A 16,294-nucleotide genomic window follows, 5' to 3' on the forward strand; every position below is an offset into this window, starting at 1 on the left:
TCAAACAACATAGTTTACACCCTAGAATTAGACATTTACTGCTCATAGTAATGGTTTGAAATATCTACTTCAGCATCTTGAACAGCTGCTGCTACACTCACAACATCTTACAATCTCTAACCAAAGTCGAACAGCAATTACTCTGTCAGATCAGCATATAAAAAAAGAGTCACCTGGTTGAATGGCGCTGTCCAAAATTTAGCCATGTTTTCGTAAATCAAAAGATATTACATTTCCTGATGCAGCACAGAGGTCATCCAGTTTATTTTTCAATGTCTGTACAATGGCTAACAGGACACTAGTTCAGCTGGTGTCCACTCTTCTTCATCTTTTCCTCAATGTTTACTGATGTTCACCTTTGAAAACCTTGACCTGGCCAGCTAGAAGTCCGCAGAAGAAGAGTTTACAGACTGGTGAGTTGATTTCCTCATTCTGATAAGTGACTCGCAGCCACATGCCACCACCATACAAAGCCAGCCACAATAAGCACCACCAACACCACCAACACGACAGCCTAAATTTAGCATAAATTTAGCAAAGCTGACAGAGACGACCAAAGCACCCCTACCTACGTCATCGATGCTTTATGGCAAGATTTAACACAGTCCTCAGAGAGAACATCATCAGTGACCTCAATTTCATTTCTGAAACAACCTACCTTTACACCACTTTTGCACATCATTAACGTAATGATAATATTTTGCTTTAAACCATGTTTCATGCCTTTCAAGTTCAAATCCATTTATGAACTATGCAATGGTCTATCTTTATCACACAAAGCAACAAACTTGGCAGAAGTGCATTTTACCTCAGATTCACAATCTTTTTCTGGCATTAACTCTTTCATTAATTCCCTTAGATTGCTTGCTCTGTTTAACTGAGCCTTTTTGAGATTTGTAGCTTTTTCAATTTTTCATGAATTGCCTTGCTTCTTAGTTACCAGCTACCTATCTGGTTTGGTTTTCCCATCATCATCAGAGTCATCAGACAGTTGGCTGTCGTTCCAAGTAATTTGTGGTAGCCTCTGTAGCCTCAGCAGGCAAGTCCAACAAATCATCACCCTTGTTCATTTTTGCTACTGCAACCAAGAAGGGAACTATACAAAATGTGTCAAATTTGAGGTGATATGCTCACATTTTCACAAACGCATGAAACTTGGTACATTTGTACAGCTTTGGGCCCTGAACATTTTAAAAAATGAAGCCGTCACAAAAATGCCTCGTTGTGGCCATGGCGGCCATTTTACTGTCCATCATAACCGAATAATGCATTTTTCATCATATCTCTTGAACCAGTCATGTTAAGGGCGTCTCTAATTACCATGGGGACCAATGAAACCTTTTACAGAAGCATTAAATTGAAAACATAGCTAGGATGGACTGGGTTGCCTTTAGAAGTGCTAACCACCATGGTCTCTATTCACTTAGGTCCATCTAACACCCATCTGTTGGACATGGCATATTAGGTGCCAGCTCAAGTGCTTGTCTCTAACAGTGTCCTCCTTGGTACACTGCGGCACCAGTGCATTCTTAGTTAGGGGGATTTGCCCCATTCCTCTTCCATTCTTTGTGAACAACTCAAGATGAGCTTCTGGTGAGATTGCAGAGAAGATGCTGGTGAAGATTCTCAGTCATCAAGGTCATGGTAATCATAAGTGCTATATCATAGGCAGCTGGACTCGCTTGAGTTTCTTGAAGATGTTTCACCTCTCATCCTCTAGCAATCTTCACCAACATATCACTAAACAATTTAGGAAGAATGCCCTTTGACTGGTACAGGAATTCAGAAGCCTCACCCAGCAATTAAAACTTTAGCAGGTTCTTGGATGAGAGGTGAAATGTATTCAAGAAACTCAAGCAAGTCCAGCTGTCTATGATATAGCACTTAAGATCATGGAGGAGGAATGTGAAGCGCTCCACTATGGAAATGACCTCCTTTGGAATGCAGTTTGGAGCCTTTGACAAAGTCATAAAGGACTCTGTAACCATGTATCAGCTTTCAAGGTATCCCATGCTGCTTTTATTCCCCTGGCTGTAAATAAAGATACTGTATCACAGCCAGTGAAGGCTTGGAACACAGGAAGGACCTTGGATTGGCAGTCTCATGGGCAGGTATGTGTCTGAAGTTCTTGCCAGTCCTATATGCCACCACTTGTGTAGGTCATTTCCACTTGCGCACCCAGTGGTGCACAAGAAACAGATCAGGTTACACTTCATATGCATAAAGAGGCATATAATACTCCGCGTGGCGGATGATGCCACAAAAGCTAACCCTACACACTCTGGACACAGATGTTGTAGTCCTAGCCACAGCACATGTGTCAGACCTGGACATTGGGGAGCCGTTAGTGGAATAAGGGACTGATGAGAACTTCAGATACATACCTGCCCATGAGACTGCGAAGTCTCTGGCAATCCAAGGCTCTTTCTGTGTTTCATGCCTTCACCGGCAGTGGTACAGTATCTGCATTTGCAGCCAGGGGAGAGTAGACAGCATGGTATACCTGGAATGCTTATGATACTTAAACAGAGACCTTCCTGACTGTCAGAGGCACACAGCATTCCAATGGAGGTCATTTCCATTGTGGAGCACATCACAATCCTCCTATATGATCTCACCAGAGGCAAACTCAACATCAGTCAAGCTCATCTTGAGTTGTTCTCAAAGAAGGGAAGAGGAATAGAGCAAATCCTCCCAACCACACTGGCACCGCACTGGTGCCGCAGTCTACCAAGAAGAATACTGTTGGGGACAAACACTTGAGGTCAGACCAAATCTTCAGTAGACTGAGGTTGGATGGACCCAAGTGAATGGAGACCATTGTGGCTAACTCTTCCACAGCTAAGCCAGTCCATCCTGAACTCTTAAGCTGTAGCTGCAAGAAAGGCTGCTGGGGCATTGTTAATGCAAAAAAGGATCCTCAAAGTGCACAGCTCTGTGTCAATGTGGAGGAGACGATAAAGGAGACAGTGAAGAATGGGTTCCACAACAACAAAACAATTAAACGTGTTTCTGGAATACATTTTTTGAAGAAAATCTGTGTGTTTGACATTCTGTTAAACTAGGTTGTTGAGGTCATACTGAATCTTGTCCTTTACAGTCATAGTCTTGTCAGGGTTAATAAACAAAATAATTAAGCTATCTAAACTCTACACAACATGTATGCAATAGATATGATATTATACAGTCTAGCCTTATTTCTCAGACACTCTGATTTCGTTCTCATGTCACTGAATTCACCATTAATTCAGCTGAAGGGTTTATGGTGTTGTAAATAGCATCATTGTAGTCACTGACCATTAAAACTCGGGGCAGACATCACCTATTCTGTGTTAACATGTTTGGTTCAGGAGATATGATGAATATGATGAACAATACATGATTTGGTTAAACTACATTGGCCGCCATGGCCACCATGAGGCATTTTTGTGATGGCTCCATTTCTATAAATGTTCAGGGCCGTAAACTGTACAAGCTACATGGTTATATGAAAAAGTAAGCATAATTTTTACACATTACGTGCACTAAAACTCAAAGTTTTGTTTCCTTTTCAGCCACCACCAAGCATGGATTTACGCCCCCAAACTGTGTGTAAGTTACACAAAGTCTAATGGATATTGTTTAGTTGTGCTAGTCATACCTCCAGGAGGAATCAATGTTGATCGGCGTCCTGCTGAATCCAAAGCTCATGGAGGTGCTGCTGGCCAAGGTGTGGTCCTTGTCCATGGGTCGTTGTCTTCACACTGGATAAGCCATAGTCGGCGTCCTTCATGTCCTCCCTCCCTGTACAGGAGCACCCCTCACCTATAAGACAATGTGCGAGGATAGGTTTAAACCTTAAAGAAAGCAATTTTTTCCAAACTATAGTGGCTGTCCATGAAGTCACTGGTGCTGCAGTGTCGGTGAAATGAACTGACGGGTGCAGCAGTCATCACCTGTTTCACAAAGCAAATGTTTACAAACGTTTACCTTTGCTCTTCTGACTTCATTTCTTGCTTACAAATATTTAAAACGTCTCCTGCATCCAGCTCAAACATCATCAACTCTTAGTTGCAGAGTAGGCCAACCACATTTCAGTTGTAGCCATGCTACCTGTAGGAACACTGTATGCTTCACGGGCATCCAACACACTTGGCTGAATTACTTTCCTGTGTGTGAATGCACACTCATTACAGGTGACTGCCGCCCAGTGTACAAAATGTGTATTACAACAAAATAAGCACAAAGGAAAACATGTGGCTCCTCCACTGACCGTCACTTTTCAGTTTAATTAGAAATAAGTCTAGGTGCCCAAACCCTGTTGTACTCATATGTCACCACTAGGGGGAGGCAAACCACCACACTAAAAGCCAAGTATTTCAAGTGGAGGCTGTCACATCACTAAATCTTTTTTTTCTTGCATATTTGCCACTGATACCAAGACAAAAGTTTGAACCATTAAACTGCTGCAATAAACCCCAATTTGTCTCTTCACGGAGGCGGAAGTAGGAGTTTTCCGAGGATCCCTGAAGGCAGCAGCAGTCAATCACACCTGGCGTTAATCAGCTGATGATTGGGCGGCTCTAAGGAGGAGCAGCTTCAGTCCTCCCTCCTCGGTGACTGCAGTGTGTGGTGAACTCCTCATACTAAACATGAAGCTGTCAGGACTGCTGCCTGTGTTTCTCCTCCTGTGGGCCGACCGGAGCAGCTCCGGGATCCAGTCTCACCCCAAACCGTCCTGCCGGTACCCGCCGTCTCAGTGGTGTCGGTCCCTGGAGATAGCGATAGCATGCAATGTGAGTGGAGTCTGTTTACAGAGATCTGTTTTTATTGTTTGCCAATATGGAGTCACAGCAGAAAATACTTCAATATTCACAAACGGTAATCATTATTATTATTATTATTATTATTATTATTATTATTATTATTATTATTATTATTATTATTAGATAATAATGTGGACGCATAAGAAATGCAACAACAGCTTAATATGTTTTTCTCTCAGTGATTAATGTGAAGAAATATCTATGAAATCCTCTCACAAAAGAGGGGGAAAAAAATCACCCAAATACTGAAAGATATTTTTGTTTAATTTTATTATTATTTGTTAATTATATTTTATTCTTTTTATTTACTTTATTGATGGAATTACAGGCTTTTAGAAAATTTATAACAGTCCTCTCATGTGCTTACATGTTAACAGCTGAAATGCCAAGCAGTTTTTTTCCCGTTTGTATGAGGAAAGAGTAAATTCTCTAAAAATGCTGATTGTTATTATATTTTAATAACTTTAATTTTAGTGTTGTCAGTGAGTATCGTTGTCCCAAACATGAGGGAAAAAAAAAGTCAGAGTCTGTGTTTAAATGAGAGTCATGCTTCAGAAATTGAACACCAGTGGTTCTTCATGTGACCGACTGGGTCAAAGCACACAAACACTTAATCAGTTTAAAGTTGAGCAGAAGAAAAAAAGAAAAAAACAGGAATTTGGTTTTCTTTGATTCTTGACATACAGACTTTGTTGTCTGTTTATACTAATAAAAATATAAATACCATTAATAAATTTCCCATTGGCAAGACATCAGAGGCAACAGTGACATTTGATGCCTCTATGCACAGTAAACAATGAAATGAGAAGAAGAAAAGCAAGCAGATGCTGTATTAGTCTTTAAATAGTTTAGTTATGAAATCATCTTTTTGTTTTTCACTAAACAGTTGAATTAATTCTCCCCTCTGGTTTAAAACAGGATCTTGTCTGCTCTCACCACCTTATCCGCTGTTTCTTCTTCTGCATACCGTTTGCTTTCAGGAATATTTTTATTGACCTGGCAGAACGTGCTGCATGCTATTGTAACCAAACTGGAAAAGAGATTCAAACGCTCAAGATGATTCCTTTTGCTTAGCTCACTACAACCTCTTTTATAAACTTATACATAAACATAACATGACACTTTCCAGAAACCAAAGTTGCTGTGTCATATATTCATCCTGCAGGTCCAGAAGCAGTGTATGGAAGTGAATGCTACCAGATCCTACCAAGCTGTTCCTCCAGTATCTGTCACTCTGTACTATGAGAGTCTGTGTCCAGCCTGCAGAGTCTTCATCACCCAGCAGCTTTTCCCCACCTGGATGATGCTGCAGGACATCATGACCGTCACTCTGGTCCCCTACGGGAACGCTAAGGTACACTGATCCTTATCCTCTGTTAATATATTAACTAACTATCATCACATGCCTCTGAAAGTTGACTCTCCTCTTGTAGGAGCTTCCTTCAGCCAACTCTCCCTTCACCTGTCAGCATGGAGAGCCTGAATGCAGAGGAAACATGATTGAGGTTTGAATGTATCCTAACGTGCATTGCTGCTCTTCCACATTTCAATCAATACAACATGATGACTTTAGATTGATCTGCTTCTCAGGCCTGTATCATCCATTTAACTGGACATACAGCATTTCAGATCATCTACTGCATGGAGTCGGCTGCAGATGTTCTCAGTGCTGCCCAGCCTGTGAGTATCCACAAAATAAACTGAGGCTTTGCACAAAACACAGTAGGGAGTGACGTGATTTTTTAAAAACATGTAAAATCCCTAAAGACTTTTGCTTTAATCTAATGTGTTGCTGATGTTGTTGTCTCAGTGTCTCCAGCTCTACGCGCCCTCCGTCACCTGGTTGAGTGTCGACTCCTGTGTGAGGGGAAGTCTGGGTCACCAGCTGATGCACGCCAACGCTGTCATGACCAGAGCGCTGAACCCCCCACACACACACGTCCCCTGGGTCACCTTCAACGGGGTAAAACACTATGCACACTTTTAATTCTAAAAATATTCCTCTGGACCCAGTTATAATGTCATTTATTGAGCTGTTGATGAGTTAAAATGTGTAAAGTTGAATAATTAATAAGGAACTCAAATCATAAAATACTAAATGTCCTTCATGATATTATGAGGTCAAATAATTATCTAATGGAAGTCTCAGATTCATGATGGATTGATGGATGTAGTTTGGGATAATACTGTGCACCACCTCTGGATTTTTGCCTGTTGTTGGAAAGCTGCTGATGACGCTCTTAAAAATTGATGTGTAATGAGGACGAAAAGTTGTACTCGAATTAAAGATCATCAGCTGTTTGTGTGTTTCAGGAATACACAGAGGAGAATGAGGACAAGGCGATGTCGTCCCTTTTCAGTTCTGTTTGCCAACTCTACAAGGTAAGGACTTGTTTTGTTTTAGTTTTGTTTCCAGCTACTGTGACTCTACACACGGGATATTAAAGTAAAATACATGTTAGAAATACATGTAAAGAAGATTGGGGAATCTTCTCATAGGGTAAAAATGAAAAAGAAGCCAAAGATATTTTCATTTTATTTATTCAATTTTTTTCAGATTTTTTTCTTTCTTTTTCTTGCTACTACGTCTTTCCATTTTATTTTTTTATCTGTATTATTTATTAATTTATTTTTAAAAATAATTTAATAATAACAATAATAATGATAATAATAATAATAATAATAATAATAATAATAATAATAATAATAATAATAATACCTTTATTGATATTATTTATTACTGTGTCTAAATGTATAGTGGTACTTTTTTTCTGCACTGTTTTTAACTATTTATTTTCTTGCTTTTAGCTCTTGTTTTTAATGATCTATCGCTTTTAATGTATTTCTCTTGTAAAGCACATTGAATTGCCTTGTGTATGAATGGTGCTATATAAATAAAATTGCCTTGCCTTGCCTTACTTAACTTTTGTATATTTACTTGTCCGTAAATTGGCATTGAAACATAGACTCTGATTCATGTCGGCCCTGAAAATGTCAAACAAAACTGTGGGTGAAAAAAAAGAAGCCAGAGTGAAGGAGGGAAAATGAGTACTTTAAAAATATTAAACATTTATTCTATATATTTGACCATTACTGCTCACCCTGACAGTATGTCCCAGTATTAACATACAGATAGTGTTTGTTACTATATTTGACAGTTATAATCTGTGAGCGTCAGATGTGTGAAATGTGTGTGTAACTGTGTGGTGTCTTCAGGGTGTGAAGCCTCCAGCCTGCACAGGAGCTCCAGTCAGACTGAACAGAGGCTTCTGCTGAACTCGACAAAACCAACTTCAACATGTGTGAAAACAGTAAATCATAACCTACATAATGTACCAAATAACAGCATCAAAAAACATGTTAACATATATTTAGTTTGTAGTTTATAACAACAGTGTGGATGTGGTATACTGTTCTTTTTTAGGGGCCTCTTGGGATTTGATTGTAAATTGAAATAAATCTCTTGTCTTATACATATTATAGTGCTTAATTAATTATTTCTGTGAAGATCCTGTGTCAGTGTCATCAATTAAGAAACAAAACAACCAGTCGGTTAAATTTCCATATTATTTATTGGCATTTTCCACTTGAAACACCCTGAACTCCCGAGAGTCTTTTGGCTTAGAATGAGAAACAAAAATATAGTTTTTATTTTCTTTGACAAAAACATTGGAGTGGCAGGCGTACACTTGTAAAGCATACTTGATTTTTAGGCTCCAGAACATAAACTCAAAAGTCCTATGTTACAGTACTTTGTCCGGACAGACATGTTTGGAGAATAAATATCTTTTATAGAAGTTTGCACAACACAGAGGCTGAGGAAACAGCATGAACATTAATGGTGGCAGTATCAGCGTGACACAATAACGGAGAGGGAGCAGCGACTCTCCTCGTCAACACATTTAACACTGTATGGCACCGATGTCTTCTTGTAAGGGGCCACGCTGCTGTGTTTTAACATGCCGATGTGAACGCCTCCGAACTGAGCAACATTCAGCTGACTGGAAACTGAAATCAGGCGTCGTTACATGTTTCAAATCCACAGTAATCCCACATGATGAAAATGCAGTGCTGATTTGTATGTTAAGCATTTTTTTCACATGAATGTGACATGTTTTCTTCATTCAAAATGGAGGAATTTTTATAATGAGGGCTTCAAATGATTGATTTGTACTTGACTTTATCTTGTGCATTGTTTCCTGTTCTGCCATGGTGACTGTCACTGCTTCAGTGTGTTCAATACTAACAGGAAAAATTAAAACTCATCAGTTCCTGTGTTAACACTGCTGTGTTAAAGCCGTCACACAAAGGGAGGCATGTAATGTAATTTAGATGACTTCCATGATATAAACTGTATTAAGAACATACTTCCTAAAGACAGAAGTTTCACATAAATCTTAAGAATCAGAGGTTTTAAGAGAGGAAGAATAATTTTCTTTGTCCTTCATCATTTTTGAATAACAGCAGCTTCATATTTCAAAATATTATACAAAGTGCTGACTTCTAACTGTTTCCTTTATCTACTGCAGTTAAAGTAAATGTGCTTTTTAACCAGCGTTTAACAGGTACTGTACCTGCATACCAGCCATCTGAATTAAAAGAGCTTGAGTTTGATGGGTGGACTTGAGGTTTATACTGAGTACACTATTAAATATTAGATACATTTGGTACTAAGACCCAAAACTAGGAAAGGAAGAGGAAGCTACGTGGATGATTGCAGAGCAACTTTTTGGAAAGGATGCAACCTTCATTACTGCACAAGTCTTTCATGTATAAAAACAAACAAACAAAAAAAAGATTTATTACATAAAAGGCCACAAGGATCAGAAAACAAAGCCTTTTCTGTCATTTCTTGTGTGCAAGTATAAACTTTGGCCTGTCGATGAGGCGAGGTCCGTGAGTAATCAGAACATCCAAATGCTCTGGCATTTTCATCATGGAGTTCTAAGGGGTTTTGACACTGGAAGCTAAGTAAAGTGTGTAACCAGCAAAACATGAAAACGACATTATTCTTTATGTGTAGCTTGATTTCTCTTTTGATTTTTTTTTTTAGAATATGTGTAAGGACAGAAGCAGAATATTGCTGCTGTAATAAGAAATTTAAGATTCATATGTACTCTGATTCTTTGAGAGCAGTCTCCTTGCTTCTTCTAGTTTTCCAGAAATGTAGCTGAAACACCACTCTGAGGCTCGGCATGTTAAAAACAGCACAATGGTCCTTTAACACTAGGCTCCAGCCGCTCCCATCACATGTAAGGCTGATCGATATAGCTTACTAGCTGAGTTAATGAAATACTGTTAGACTAGTGTTTTCTATGACTGCCGGACCAGGAAGTGCATCATCTCTTCGTGTAGTGCTCGTTTGCTTCCTGGTCTCTCTACCTCAGTGACGGCGACAAACACTGCTCTAGACTGAACATGGACTCCTGAAAACTACACACACATTCTCGAGTCTCAGCTATCTGATTAAGGAAAGGGCTGAACGGACTGATCATGAGCTGCACAAAAATCTAATAAACGGTCTGCTTTAAATACTGTTAACACGTATCATTCGTAAAAACTAACACTATAAAGTCAATGACTTTGATACAATCATCAGGTTAAAATCTCTAGTGTAAAAATGTACAGCATCGTAGGCTGGCAGGTGTTGGTGTGTTTTAAACACTAATGGCACACAGTTATCCCAGTCGATCTATCAAATAAGACTGATAACCTGATGGAACACAATCTAGTTTGTTTGATCCGATTCATTCCTGTCAGCACCTTCTGATCTCTACATCAGATCCTGTCGGCAGGGTGGGACAGTAACACCACGGTGACTGATTGGAATTATAAGATCCCTACAGAAAACATTTAAAATAGCAGACAGGCCTTTAACTTGGGCTAATGTTTAACTTCTGTGTGAAATGTTCAAGAAAAGGAACAATCATATTCACTTGAGGTTTGAGTATTGAAGAGCTTTTCTAGCTCACATAATTTTAACTTGTAGGTGAGGAAATAATGACAGGTCCCGACTAAAGGATAAATGTGGTGACATGACACATTTTTCCTTATTGAGCCCATGAAAAGACAAAAACCCATGATGAACTGATCAAACTACCAAATACTGACTGTGTAGCAGCTTATCTGTGCCATAGAACTCCACTGTTGTGCAAAAAAAACACCAGTGAGCCACAATATTGCACTAAGAGACTCCTTCATTATGAACGTGTGCACTGTTGTCGGACAACATACAACTAAGGTGTGTTAATGTGTGAATTACTGCTGATTGAGTCATGTTTGCTAAAAAGTAAAATTCCCTTTTAAAAAAATGAAAATAAATATTTTGTGACACATTTTAAATTATTTACATCCCTGGAGGAACAATAATATTTGGGTTGAGACCACAGATGGAAATGGAAAGTCGTAAATATATTGAGAGACGGTTTTGGTCTTTTCATGGGATCTGTTGACAACAGGAAAAATATATAAGTACACCTGCAATATCCTTAAAGCTTTGAGGAAGAAGAGCAGGCTTTTATCAATTTGTAGGTGAGGCTATGTATGAGCATAACTGGGACCACTTATCAATTCAAGTTCCAAAACACTGAGTAGTGGATACAAAAGCAGAGGCATCAAGACTCTGAAAAAGACTTTTCAGATTCAGAAAGGCTGCTGTTTTTTGTCAGGAAGATTCCCAGTATCAAGCTTCAGATGTTTTCAGAGAACAGTGCAGTTTTAAGTTTGCCTTAAAGAGAGAGATGCAGCCCAGGTAGATTTGTTGGTTGCACCTGTATTTGGTAATAAAGGGGCAGTCAGTTTGCACAGAGCTCTTTTCTAAGGCTGTAACTAATGCTTTGTTTCATTATCAATTAATCTGCCCATTATTTTGTTGATTTATCATCTTGTAAATAAAATGTCAGAAAGTAACTAAACACCTACCTTTAAAGCACGCCATGATTTTGCCAAGGAGGACACGCTCCTGGATCAACTTCCCTCATAGAACTCCAGGGCCAAGATTGCACTCAACCAATCACAGCCCTCTGACATCATCAGTGTGCTTTCAAACTCACTTTATGCTTCTTCAGAGCTAAGCTAGTTTCCCAAAGTGAAGTTAATACAATTAAATAAAATCCTCAGCAACACTGAACAAAAACCTTAAGCTACTCTAGGGTTAGTGAGTTAGCTTGCTAACTAGGTAGGCTAAGCTAACAAGTAAGCTTGCCAATAGGCTTGAATGTTAGCGCGTTAGCTTGCTCAGTAGGTAGGCTATGCTAACATGTAAGCTGTTGACTAACAAAGAATAACGATAATGGTATTTTTCAGTTACAAATTCCTGTGGTTCACACATTTTCCCTCCTTTTTTCCATGTTGATCCTGGATAGATTTGGTTAAGTTTATCCAGGACCATCATCATCATCATCATGGCTATTCATCAAGTTTTGAATAGGCTTTTAAAAAGGAGGGAAAATGTGTCCTTTACAGGTCTTTGCAACTGCAAAATGCTTTTATCCTTCCTTTTAATGTCAATGAACAATATTTTAGCCTATTGTCAAGTTTACTCGTTAGCATAGCCTACCTACTTAACAAGCTAACTCGCTAACCCTGCAGTAGCTTACAAGGTTTTTCTTCAATGTTACTGAGGATTTTGTTCAATTGTACTAACTTTGATTTGGAAAACGAGGTTTGCTCTGAAGAAGCACAAAGGAATTTTGAAAGAAGCACAGGAGCAGCACACTGATGATGTCAGAGGGCTGTGATTGGTTGGTCGCAATGTTGGTTTAGAAATGCCATGAGGGATGCTGATCCAGGAGCATTCAATTGGTTTGTTTTATCCGACCATTAGCCCATAAATCCAAAGCTATTTGATGTATTGTCATCTATGACAAAGAAAAGCATCTAATTGTCACATTTATGAAGCATAAAACCAGCAAATGCTTGGCCAAAATGATTATTTGAATGTCAAAAAAGTTGCCAATTAATTTTCTGTTAATCAGCTAACTGATAAACAACTAATCGTTGCAGCTCAACTCAAATAAAGCTTCTCATAAAACAGAAGGAGTTTTATAATTCCAAAATTATCAGACCGCCAGAAGGTTGTGAAAGTTGTTGTTGGCTAAATTAGTTTGTGAAATTCTGAATCAACCAACCAGTGTGTGTTCCTGCCCCACCTACTGGTACCTGGAGTCAGACGTCCTGTGCTGTGTCTGTGTGATCAGTAGGCCTACAGTGGACGAAGCCCTTTGTGTGACTGAATAGAAGAGCTGAAGGGCAGAGACAGTAAAGTGCTACTGCGGACCGGAGGCACCCTGATAAAAAATGCTTTTCAAGCACATAAACACAGACAAGACCAGCAAATGTACAACAAAGAACTGTTCAAAACCCTAAAACAATGACACCATTTAAAATCATCTCAGGTAAAAAAATAAAGCCCAGACTAATTATACAGGTGGTGTCTTTTTTCACTTTCAACAGGTGAGACTGTGGCACAGTCTTCTTCAGTGTTCAATCTCTGTGGTGCTACAAGCTGGTTTAAATATATATTATTTGATTGCTTCAGTTGCCAAATTTTCTGTTAAAGGGTTTTAATCAAATGTAGAGACACGCAGGTCGAACAAAGTCTCAGTTGTCTCTGGTTTGGAGGTAAATCAAACAGGAAAGACAGTTTGGGGTGGAGGGTCAGGTCAGGGGTACCCACTACATCCGTGCTACATTAGATTTATGTTTCTCTTCATACCCTGAGGTTTAGGTCCATCGCTTCTCTCTCATCTACATCTTGTATTTGGTAAAATGATTCATCTCTCACATCATTCTCAAAAAAAGAAATCATACTCACTTATTCCCACTGGACTCAGTAATTTCATATCCTAAAATTAAAACTATGGTGCAAAATAATTTCCAAAACCCTGTCGGACCACCGTGATCTTCATTCTCATGTCTGAATGTCACAAAAAAATTTTTTTGGAGGAAGACATTTCCTTTACCTTTTGTTCTTGTTAGAGTATCACTTTTCTTCCCAGTTAAAATGCAGCGGTCTTTGTCTGGGACACTCTGAACTGAAGCTACAACAAAGCAGGACGGGACATAAAGGCCGATCGGGCACCCAAAGGTGGCTGAAATGATTCTTCTCGTTAAAATAGAAAATAAAACAGAGGCAAACATCCCTCTGTTCTCCAGAGCGGGTGTCTCCAGTGTAAAGGGACTGTAGTGATTTTACAGACTTTATTGGTAAAGGCCTGCCCTGCCTCCGTCTCTCCACATCCAGCGCTCATGTCTCTCAGGCGGAGCAGGTTGTGCTGGTTGTTACGTGCCCATACGCAGGCACGCCACCCCGTCACCCTCCTGGCTCAGTTCTCTGTCCCTGTTGGTGCCCTCCCGTCCCGGGGAGGCCAGCGTCCTGTGGGGGCTCCGCACCGACATGGCAGCCAGATTCAGGGTCCGAGACGGGTGAGGCGAGGGGGGACGGTACCTGCTGGTGCTGCTGCGGGGGTCTGGGGACAAAGAGGGGGAGGAGGAGTCCCGCTGCCGCTCCCCACCTGAGTGGGAATCCTCCTCAAGGGGACTCTCCAGGTCAGAATCCAACTCCAACTCCTCCTCATCCTCCTCCTCTTCCTCCAGAGTGAGTTCAAACTGGAACTTGTCTCCTCCTCCTCCTCCTCCTCCTCCTCCTCCTCCACCTCCTCCTGAAGGGACGGCCCCTCCTGCTTCCACAGCTGCTCCTCCTGGCATCACCTCCGCATGGTGCTCCTCGGGGCTGGAGGGCGACGGGCTGCGGGGGATCATGCTCTGGTACCACTCCCTGTTGTCCTCCAGCGTGTCCAGGATGTCCTGGGCGTCTGGGTGCACCAAGTCGGCCCATGTCTCCCATAGAGGGTGGACTACGTAGTCGATAAAGCCCACCTAGTCACAGAAATAATTTTAATAACACACAAATAAGACAGGGACAAAAGATGTCAAACAAAACAAAAAGACATATTAGTGCATACAGTAAAGCTTATTTAGTGAAGATGAAGGTTGCTAAGATGCTGTTTAGGGACATGTTGGATGAATACCAGCACTGTGTGTTGGGACTGAAACATGTCAGTGTGACAGAGACGGTGTTTAGACTGTAGACATATCAAATTTGTTTTTTAAATTCAGTTTTAACTGCTTTTAAGTGTCCATGGACGACCCTAACATGCAAATCAAATAAACTGGTGACCTTAAGTGTGTGGTCTCTATAACACAGGTAATATAGTTGCTCAGGTAGGATTTGTGTGTTAAATTATCTGAGGTCGCTGACGACACAGGCATGCATGTACACTTCCATGAAACCAAAACAACAGGCATCAGGTTACAAAGAGGAAAAATGAACTTGTTGCTCTTTTTAACACCCAGGATGTGATTTCAGTGACCTCGTCCAGTGCATCGCAGATATCAGACTTACGATGGTGAAGATTTTTTTCAGCTTAATCACAACAAAACAGAGATTCTGTTAGTAGGACCAAAGGCTGAGGAATGAAATTCAATCTTTGTTAACTCTCCTGTCTGTAAAACCATGTGAGCATGTCAAAGTGAGCATGACTGTGGTGTGTGTGATATTAGATGCTGATCTTAACTTCCAGAAACGCAACTAAAAGGTCTGACCGCATAACTCCTATTTTATCTTCTCTACACTGGCTCCCAATAAAAACAAAAAAATGATTTTAAAATACTTCTTATTGTTTTTAATTCTTAATGGTTTAGCTCCATCCTATGTTGTGGACATGCTCACAGATTACACACCAGAGAGATCCCTTAGATCATCAAATAAAGGTCGAGTCACTGTACCTAGAATCACCTCTCAATCAGCTCATGGTGCTTTCAGTCATTATGGTCCTACTCTCTGGAATTCTCCTCCACATGAACTATAGTACAGAAGTTTTTAGTTAGGTTTTAAAGTGTATTTTGATTTGATTTAGGAATTAGAATTGTTATTACATCACCCTTTTTAAGAATAATGGGGTTAATAATAATAATAATAATAATACCTTCTTATTTTGTTTGTTTTTATCATGTCCTGCTTGTTCTGATATTTTATGTTTGTCGTGTATGATGAATCTTAAGCACACTGAGTTTACGCTTGTTGTATGAAATGTGCTATATAAATAAACTTGACTTGACTTCAGTGCTACATGTCTAGTGAGAGCGCTGCAAAGGATCATTTTAAAATGATGCTGAATTTTTGGAGACACATCTGTGTTTAGAGTCAGATTTTGAAAGACATTAATGTGTGTTTGCGGTCTGGACTTGATAAAAGTAATTTAATTTAAATGTATGGAATATTTTTTACTGTATCTATTACAAAATTATAATCTGCCAAAAACAAAAAATATGCACCATGTGTGTAATAAAATGCTGATGTAATGTTTGATAAACAAGCAACCAATACTGATAGTCTGCAGCAGCAAGATGGCAAACAGCATGCTGGCCAGAAAACACAGAATCTGGGCACATTTTAAAACAATTACTTTAATAGAATAATCACAGGA

The 16,294-nt window shown here is 39.8% G+C and overlaps 2 protein-coding genes and 1 long non-coding RNA gene across 9 annotated transcripts in view; 1 reads left to right on the forward strand and 2 right to left on the reverse strand.

Annotated features, from left to right (window-relative positions):
- LOC117254145 (uncharacterized) overlaps window positions 1-4,121 on the reverse strand; it is a 39,409-nt gene extending 35,288 nt beyond the window's left edge. The window contains exons 1-2 of the long non-coding RNA XR_004501455.2: window positions 3,970-4,121; window positions 3,641-3,804 (exon numbers count right to left, since the gene is read on the reverse strand). This is a non-coding gene — a long non-coding RNA (uncharacterized LOC117254145). The remainder of the gene's footprint in view (window positions 1-3,640; window positions 3,805-3,969) is intronic.
- A 443-nt stretch (window positions 4,122-4,564) lies between these two features.
- ifi30b (IFI30 lysosomal thiol reductase b) lies at window positions 4,565-8,283 on the forward strand. Its single transcript, XM_033621131.2, has 7 exons — window positions 4,565-4,775; window positions 5,971-6,159; window positions 6,239-6,310; window positions 6,396-6,485; window positions 6,616-6,768; window positions 7,119-7,187; window positions 8,022-8,283. Exons 1-7 carry the CDS (start codon window positions 4,632-4,634, stop codon window positions 8,079-8,081), a joined length of 777 nt encoding a protein of 258 aa, XP_033477022.1. The 5' UTR covers window positions 4,565-4,631; the 3' UTR covers window positions 8,082-8,283.
- A 2,800-nt stretch (window positions 8,284-11,083) lies between these two features.
- The window catches only part of pde4cb (phosphodiesterase 4C, cAMP-specific b), a 131,565-nt gene continuing 126,354 nt past the window's right edge, over window positions 11,084-16,294 (reverse strand). For all 7 annotated transcript variants that reach the window (XM_033621125.2, XM_033621127.2, XM_078168877.1 and 4 more), the window contains one exon: window positions 11,084-14,684. In XM_033621125.2, the coding sequence (XP_033477016.2) occupies window positions 14,088-14,684 (597 nt within the window). In that variant the 3' untranslated portion in view covers window positions 11,084-14,087. The remainder of the gene's footprint in view (window positions 14,685-16,294) is intronic.

The sequence above is a fragment of the Epinephelus lanceolatus genome, chromosome 6 (assembly GCF_041903045.1).
Source record: "Epinephelus lanceolatus isolate andai-2023 chromosome 6, ASM4190304v1, whole genome shotgun sequence".
In the NCBI taxonomy this organism is placed as follows: domain Eukaryota; kingdom Metazoa; phylum Chordata; class Actinopteri; order Perciformes; family Serranidae; genus Epinephelus; species Epinephelus lanceolatus.

What these genes read in the sequence shown, in the direction of transcription:
- ifi30b (XM_033621131.2), top strand. Translation starts at nt 4,632, where the DNA reads ATGAAGCTGTCAGGACTGCTGCCTGTGTTTCTCCTCCTGTGGGCCGAC. An exon ending in TTCTCAGTGCTGCCCAGCCT is followed by an intron (nt 6,486 to 6,615) that starts GTGAGTATCCAC and finishes TTGTTGTCTCAG; the next exon opens with TGTCTCCAGCTCTACGCGCC. An exon ending in CTGTTTGCCAACTCTACAAG is followed by an intron (nt 7,188 to 8,021) that starts GTAAGGACTTGT and finishes TGGTGTCTTCAG; the next exon opens with GGTGTGAAGCCTCCAGCCTG.